At 42.3% G+C, this 8,319-nt stretch overlaps 1 protein-coding gene across 2 annotated transcripts in view; it reads left to right on the top strand.

Moving 5' to 3' along the window:
• Nucleotides 1-1,018: 1,018 nt before the first annotated feature.
• Nucleotides 1,019-8,319, top strand: part of ZC4H2 (zinc finger C4H2-type containing) — a 30,183-nt gene continuing 22,882 nt past the window's right edge. Inside the window, exon 1 of one of the 2 annotated variants that reach the window (XM_073641064.1) lies at nucleotides 1,019-1,344. In XM_073641064.1, coding sequence (XP_073497165.1) covers nucleotides 1,292-1,344 — 53 coding nt within the window. In that variant the 5' untranslated portion in view covers nucleotides 1,019-1,291. The remainder of the gene's footprint in view (nucleotides 1,345-8,319) is intronic. The other variant, XM_073641063.1, reaches the window with a different exon arrangement.

The raw sequence follows: 8,319 nt of genomic DNA, 5'->3' as shown, positions 1-8,319 counted from the left end.
GTGCAGTGATGGTATATGAGGCCCTATAGTGCACGGTGATGGTATATGAGGCCATATAGTGCACAGTGATGGTATATGAGGCCCTATAGTGCACAGTGATGGTATATGAGACCCTACAGTGCACAGTGATGGTATATGAGACCCTACAGTGCACAGTGATGGTATATGAGACCCTATAGTGCACAGTGATTGTATATGAGACCCTACAGTGCACAGTGATGGTATATGAGACCCTATAGTGCACAGTGATGGTATGTGACGCCCTATAGTGCACAGTGATGGTATATGAGGCCCTATAGTGCACAGTGATGGTATATGAGACACTATAGTGCACAGTGATGCTATATGAGACCCTATAGTGCACAGTGATGGTATATGAGGCCCTATAGTGCACAGTGATGGTATATGAGGCCCTACAGTGCACAGTGATGGTAAATGAGACCCTGTAGTACCGTGATGGTATGTGAGGCCCTATAGTGCACAGTGATGGTATGTGAGGCCCTATAGTGCAGTGATGGTACGTGAGGCCCTATAGTGCACAGTGATGGTACGTGAGGCCCTATAGTGCAGTGATGGTACGTGAGGCCCTATAGTGCACAGTGATGGTACGTGAGGCCCTATAGTGCACAGTGATGGTACGTGAGGCCCTATAGTGCACAGTGATGGTACATGAGACCCTATAGTGCACAGTGATGGTATATCAGGCCCTATAGTGCACAACTTTGATACATTTCTGAGATTTTATAGTGTAGGACATGGATTCCCTTCCATGTATTACAAGGCTCTGGCCTTCACCAATGATTGAGTGCCATCAATAAGACCCCTCCACTGCACTAATAGCCGGAGCCCGGCCATTCCTTCCCTCATACTAATAAGCCCTTGATGAATGGAGAGCGCAGTGAGGCATGGCCGAGGACATTAACACTCTTCCCCGGCAGCGCCACACACTCTCATTAGGGAGCCTAATCTATGCTGCTCCGCCGCCTCCCTCTGCTGTCAGCCTCGTCACATCATTAGCTCCAGCAAATTGATGAACACTGGGATGTTCAGCACAGCGCTGGGAGGCAGCAGGAAGTGAAGGGAGAGGAGACGCGCGGTGCCTTCTGGGAGATGTAGTCCTTGTACCCTCCACGGGCAGCAGAGACACCTTGGGACGGACTCTATTTCCCGGCAGCACCAGGGAGCGTCACTTTGCTGGATCGCAGCCTGTGCTTACATTTCTACCCATTGTATTGTTTTGCTGGATTTGTCTGTACATTTCAGTGGTCGGCTGTACCGTAGAGCGCCGAGTATGGGCGATGAGCAGGAGATCATGTGCAAGCTGGAGAGCATCAAGGAGATCAGGTGAGGACACTGCGAGCATTGTTCTTCCTGCAGCATGCAGCTAATGTGTGCACGTACAGCGGCAGGTAGTGATGGGCACTGTGCAGCTGCACATGATGATGGCCAGTGTGCAGCCCTGCAATCTTCACACTACGATCATTACACCACGTCTGTACTCAAGACCCATTTTTTTTCTAACTAGTCAGATCAGAGTAATTTTGGGATTGCAGAATTGTTCACCATTTAAAAAAAAAATAAAAATAAAATATAGCCAATTCTGCAGAGATTCTAATGATTTATCCAGCCTAAGAAATATAACACCGCAATGGTCACATAAATAGCAACAATGACCAGAGTCATTTGTGAATTGTCCGAGTGATTGATCGTCAAATCATTGAGTAATCTGATTAGTAATTATTTATCTGATGGCCATTCGTGCCCAGACCTTAGGGTATAAATGATCATTGGATCATGAAACCCCATTATGGGGATGGGAAGAATTTAATTAGCTAGAATGGAAAGAATTGTATAAATGTATGATGGTGCAGAAGGGCGTCCTGATTATGTGTGTCATTGCCACTAACAGAGCCCAGACTAATTCATGCTACAACTCAATCAATATTTCTATTATGGGAGAATGGAGGTGAAGAATCTTCAATGTATTATCCATTATGGGCCCAATTCATTTGTGCCTATTTATTTTGTCTCCGTTTCCTTTTTTAAGGCAGTTTTTTTTTTCTTTACTTTGCCCCAAATTCTTCTTAAATTGCTCCTATTTTGACATCTATTTTCGTCTGTTGTATTTTGTTTTTTTTCTCTCGTTGTGGGCCTGGCTTTTGTCATACAAATGTTTCTGGCGCATTCATTATTTTCAACTTTTTACAACAGTGCAGAATTTTTGAGCGAATGTACTCCAGTTCCAACCGCTCCTCCCTATGGGAACAGTCAGATGGTCACAACGCAATACTCGGGACTGGCCGGCGGCTCTCCCGACCTGAGAGTGACCACTGTACTCAGGACTGGCCGGCGGCTCTCCCGACCTGAGAGTGACTACTGCATAGAAACACATGTAACTGTCACGCTTGGGTCAGGAGAGCATTGAGTTGCGATCCTCGTCCAAGCTAGACGGCCATCTGACTATTCCTTAATCTGGAGTAATATTAATTGCAAGGCGCAAATTTTTGTGCAAATGTTAGAATTGCTTCCAACATTTTAAATCATCGTCTCTTTTTTTTTTTTGCTCTAGAAAAGCAAAAAAAAAGTTAAGACTTATATAAATAAAGAACATTTTTTTTTAAATTTCATTCATTCATTTTAAAGAATTTAGCCTTAAAAACTGCAACGAATACCATAAGATTAAAAGGAATACAAATGATGAATTAGGACCTATGCTCTCTGATGGCGTGTCTCACAAGCTCTTCGATATGTTCCACAATAGTCTACTGATTGTGATTGATATCAGTAGTAATATTTAGGTCTTATTGTAGCTAAATGCCCGTTATGCAATCTATAGAATAAAAATACATTGTTGTGTATGACACTCCATAAAGTCACTTCAAGGAAAGGGGTTAATTCTTATTTAGAGCAGTGGGGGAGTATATTCACTGATGTCACAAAGCAGCCAGTCAGGGGACTCTCACTCCTTTCATTGGCTTTTAATTGTCTGTTGTACATGTACAATAGCTGGAGCCTTTCCTGAGAGTCAAGAGTCAGTGAATCTGTGGACAATGGAAGAAGGCACTAAATGCATCTGCTTTCACTGATTAGTATTCACTTACCCATTACGACGGCCATGCCACAGTCATTCAGAAGTGTTTTTCCCCAGCATCTTACTTCTAGCTTTTCCTTATGTATATTCATTTTGATAGAATATATTTAACTTATTTGTGTATACAGGACTTCCCTATATACTGTTGCAGCACATTGATATGACCAGGTATAGACAAAATATGGATAGAACTGCTAGCATGGAAAAACTTTTTGCGTGGCAGTTCCTATAAAACATAATTTTTCAGCTAAATTGTGCTAATAATTAGGTGGAAAATTTTAACATGTAATTGCTACAGTTTTCCACTACAAAAAAAACCCACACTGGGAGGCAAGACGCCCTTGCCAGTATTGCTTCCTTTGATGTGGCAAAATCAAATTCTCCACCAAGAATCTGTCGCTGTTTGTGGCAGTCAGTGTTTTGCTGTCAGAATTCCTGTTGTCCTTCTACAGTTTGACCACTAGTGGCTGCTATTGTTCACCTTGGTAGTTGTGCTGCAGTTCCGCTCCTTGCCATTGGAGGCTGCTGTTGTGTTCTGCAATTTCCCTTTGCTAATATGGCAGATTTTGAACCTGCGGAATCCATCTTGTTTCCTGTTTGGGTCTACTTGGAGCCACATGGATCTCTCTCTCATTGCTTGAGTATTGTGTCTAGCTGTTAGCCTAGTTTTAGTCTCCAGCTCCTGAACATTCTTATCCAGACTGTTCTCATTTATCTACGGATTGTTTCCTATAACTCCTTTGCTTTACCCAAGAACTTCTACTACCACTTGCTGATTCTGCTTGTGCTCCTTCAGCCACTGGTTTCCAGCAGTACTATGCCAGTATCGTAATCTTTGCATATGAAACCGCCTGTATGTGATACAAGTAACAGCAAAGTGAATTAGTTTGCTTTTTTGTTTCTTTGCTTTTTTTTTTCATAAATTGAGAATTGGTTATAAAATGGCAGAATTAGTGTGCTATATTAGTGTGCTATCTTTTTGATAAATTTTGTTTTCCACCTGGCTCAAGAAAGGGGCTCCTGTCTTGCGCGATTGCTAATGCAGAGATGGCAGTGTATGGGTGGTTATCTCCTTTCATCTCCATTAGAGTGCAGTCGGACGGCCGTATAAATCGGAGTGAGATGGTACCGCAATGCTCGGACTGGCCGGCAGCTCTCCCGACCCGAGCGTGACAGCTGCATAGAAATACATGAAGCTGTCATGCTCAGGTCAGGAGAGCCGCCGGCCAGTCCGAGCATTGCGGTCCCATCTTGCTCCTATTTATACGGCCGTCTGACTGCGCCCTTATGAAAATAATTGAGCAAGCGCACTCTGCTTTTTTCAGAACAGACATAGAAGTAAAGGGGGAGAACTGCACTCTGCCACATGCACCAAATTCTTTAAAGGGGCTGTCCCATGAACAAAGTGCATTTTAATTAATAGGTCTTGGAATTATTCCACTTTTCACCATTGGATATGCTAAATAAAAACGTCCCTGTGCTGAGATAATCTTATGAATATGCCCCTGCTGTGTTCCGCTAGCTACTGTGTTATGGCTGTGTTCAACCATGCAGAGCTGCTCCAGTTCATGGTTGGCACATACCACAGCTCCTGGTCAGTGGGGGAGAAGCATAAGTGAATATACAGACAGGACAGGACAGCATGGGCTCACAGCTGCTGCTTTCTGAGGTAACACATTTCCCTGCCTGTTTTATCACAAGAGTGAGTGTTTCTGCCACATCACTAGTCGTGAGCTCATCATAAATTTAGTCAGTGACATTTAAGCTCAGCAGGCACTGGAGCACATAACAGTATATAGCTGGGCACATTTATAAGAATATCTCATCTCAGCACAGGAACATTTTTTTTAACACATCCAATTGTGGAACTTATTATTATTCCAAGATCTATTGATTAATATGTACTTTCTTCATAGGACTACCACTTTAAGAAGAGTGTGCACACTGAATTTGGCACATCTTACTCCAGCATATCATTAAGACTGGCAAACAAAACGCCATTTTTGAAGAAATGGGGCTAAAGAGTTTCTAATGAAAAACTTCTACTTTTCTTTGAACTTCACAACTGAGTACAATAATAATGGAATGTATGATTGCAAGATATTTTGAAGTGATGTAAAATAGGTCATTGTGTATTGGTTCTTTACAGCTGTCGAAAGATCTTAAAATAACATACAGGGCTGCAGGCAACTTCAAACGCTGCTTCCCCTCTAATATGTCAGCGCTCTACAGGCTACAGTCTACGTCAGTCCATAGCCTGGGAGTCAGATCCAAGCTATAGACACCTTAAAGCAGCCTGCATTTAGTGACATACCTGCAAGGGACCAGATTGTAACAGTCTTCATAGGGAAACTAGAGCAAGATTCTTCTGGTGATTTGAGATTTAGTAATGTGTTCCCCTAGATTCTTAATAACATAATTCCTTAGACAAGATGTTTTATTGACATGTTAGGTCCCATGATGAATCTCTGATGTGTTTCTGATGCTGCAGATTTTCTGCCCCAATTAGCTAATTTAGGCTATTTGCGTTATTTTATTGCGTTTATTTTTTTCCTTTTTACACACAATTTTTTTTTTTTTTTTTGATGATGTTCAAGTGGATTTTTTTGTGCTGCTTTTTATCCGCATGTTTTCTGTAGGAGTGCACCCAAAATACACAATAGCAATCTTCTCTGATGATTCTGCATTTTCCCTTTATTTGATGCATTATTTGTGCAGTTTTGAAGCAGTGTTTTTTTAAATTCTTTTTTATTTTTTTTTAAGTATACAAAGCTTTGATTCTGCACAGAAATACACAACTGCATTTTTTTTTACATGTGTATTTTTCAGGCTCTCCATAGAAGCCTATAGAGAATAAATGCACCAAAAACTGACAGTTCAACACATTGGAAAGGAGTTTTCATGAAATCGAATCTGCCTTGCATAGACAGGTAAATGCTGCAGATTTTCTGCACAAAAAAGGCAGCGGAAAAAAACGCAGCATTTACGCTACGAGGGAACACAGCCCTTTTGGTAATTCATATTTTAAAGACGTTCCCCTACTTGGGCGTGCTTCTGTTCCCCTGTTCATACCCCACTCTTGGCCCCAATAAAATAATAACGTTTATGCTCCTGTCTTGTGCTGGCGCCGTTCCAGCAGTTTCGGCACTCGCTGTCCTGGCGCTCTCATGCTGTTGTTGTGACACGTGACCCCGGAGCCCAATCAGCGCTGGCGTTACTGGCCCCGCCTCCTGTCGAATTGAGCATGAAGAGGAAGTCAGAGCTCAGCTGCAGCCCTGGCCTCCTCTTCATGTTCAATTTGTCCGAAGGCGGAGACAGTGAGGCCAGCACTGATTGGACACTGGGGTCACGTGTCACCACAAATGCATGAGAGCCCCGGGACCGCGAGTGCCGACACCGCTGGAACGCCGCTGGCACGAGAGCTGAGTATAAGCTTTATTATTTTATGGGGACCAAACATTTTGATCAAGACGAGGTTATCCTAGTAGTGGACAACCCCTTTAATTAAAACTAAAAAGGTTTTGGAAATTTCCTGTTTGCGGATTCACCTAGTTTTGCTAAAACGTTATTTATAAAGATGTGTGCAGATTACCTGCCTTTTCCTGCATTACCGCTGCGGAAACGCCCTCAAAACACTTACACAGTTTTTATCTGAGTATTTTCCTCTTCTCATTCAAGTCTTTCATGAAAACCCGCAATTAAAACGCGTACATACCTCAAGGGGAGTTGATAGCACAGTGGGCATGAGATTTATATAAATTACATGCACTTTACTAGAACTAAGAAACCAGAAAAATGGTCAATAATAAAGATGATCTTATGAAAGTAGAAAAAACTTTATTAAAGACATAAATGGGTGTGTGGTGGTAATACAGAAGACAGGCGCGCACACACAAAAATAAAAACAATGAAAGATAGGGATATAAAGTGACATGTGCAAAGGGAGCCAATAAGGTATAAAAGTATAAGTAGCCTGTACTGACCATAAAGGCGCATATATAGAAAGTGTGTGTGTGTGTGTGTGTGTGTGTATATATCTCTATCTATTGTAACAAAATGGCTAGTCGGATAAATACAGTGCTGAAGGTGCACATCACATAATCTGTGGTCATAAAACATATGTATATTAAAGCATAGTAGCTGATTGACTGAGATATAGGAAATTATTATTGTCAGGGATTCCAGACAGCGACGACACCAGGGGGACCACGCGATATCTCACCACGCTGTCAGTATTTCGTCCGGAATCGCGAGCACGCGATCCAGACTACTTGCTACGTGGAGTATGGTGTCACACCTCTGGGTTCCAAAGCCTGGAATCCGTGTTTACGGCCTCCGTACCGACACTGTCAGCTTCATGATAGCCCAATTATTATTATCTGGCCACACGCCCCCTGTGGGGACATCATATGGGCTGGTCTCCAGCCTGCACATTTTATTAAAAATGCTAAATTCTGCAATAACTCATCGCTCGTTGATCGCAGAAGCATGCAAATGACGCCATTTTTTCCCTTATGATTTTATCTTCAGTTAGAGACCACATATCGCATAGCTGCAGTCTGCTATTCTGGTGTTTTTGCGTTACAGCTCTCTGAATTGGCTTGCAACCATGAAAAACTATGTATGCATTCCTCGGCTGTTTCTGTCACTAGAAATATGGGTCCCATTATTGTCAGACGCATGGAACTTATAATATTTCATATTTCGTTTCGTAGTCGGATTGTCTGGAGATTTCTTGGGAAAGCAACTTTCCACATTACAAGCAAATTAGTGCAATCCTGCCAGTAATTACCCCCCTGAGTGTGCCAGGGACAAGAGGCTCGCATCTTAACGAAGTTTGGTGACTCCGCTTGGCTGGCATTTGTTTGTATAAGGCCTTTTGGCTGTGGGTGATAATTTGCAGGAAGATGCTGTATATTTTCATGGAGACAACTCTCAAAAGATGGATAAGGGAGGGGGTGAATATCTATGTCAGGCAAATATGGAAGAACATTTTCCTGACATTAATATTTCCCTGACAGTTATTATTATTTATTATTATAGCGCCATTTATTCCATGGCGCTTTACATGTGAAAAAGGGGAATACATACAAAAATAATTACAATGACGGTGCAATGTATAGTTCGCAGTATCATGAGCGACATGAATCACACAAATAGTAGTTGGATAGAGCCCAGCCAGTGCATATGGCAGTATACCTTATGAGGATCCCAGGAACAAGGAGTGG

This window comes from Phyllobates terribilis, unplaced genomic scaffold (assembly GCF_046119375.1).
Source record: "Phyllobates terribilis strain yellow unplaced genomic scaffold, ASM4611937v1 Scaffold_7__3_contigs__length_470593459, whole genome shotgun sequence".
Classification (NCBI taxonomy): domain Eukaryota; kingdom Metazoa; phylum Chordata; class Amphibia; order Anura; family Dendrobatidae; genus Phyllobates; species Phyllobates terribilis.
This window is presented reverse-complemented; position numbering and strand designations above follow the sequence as displayed.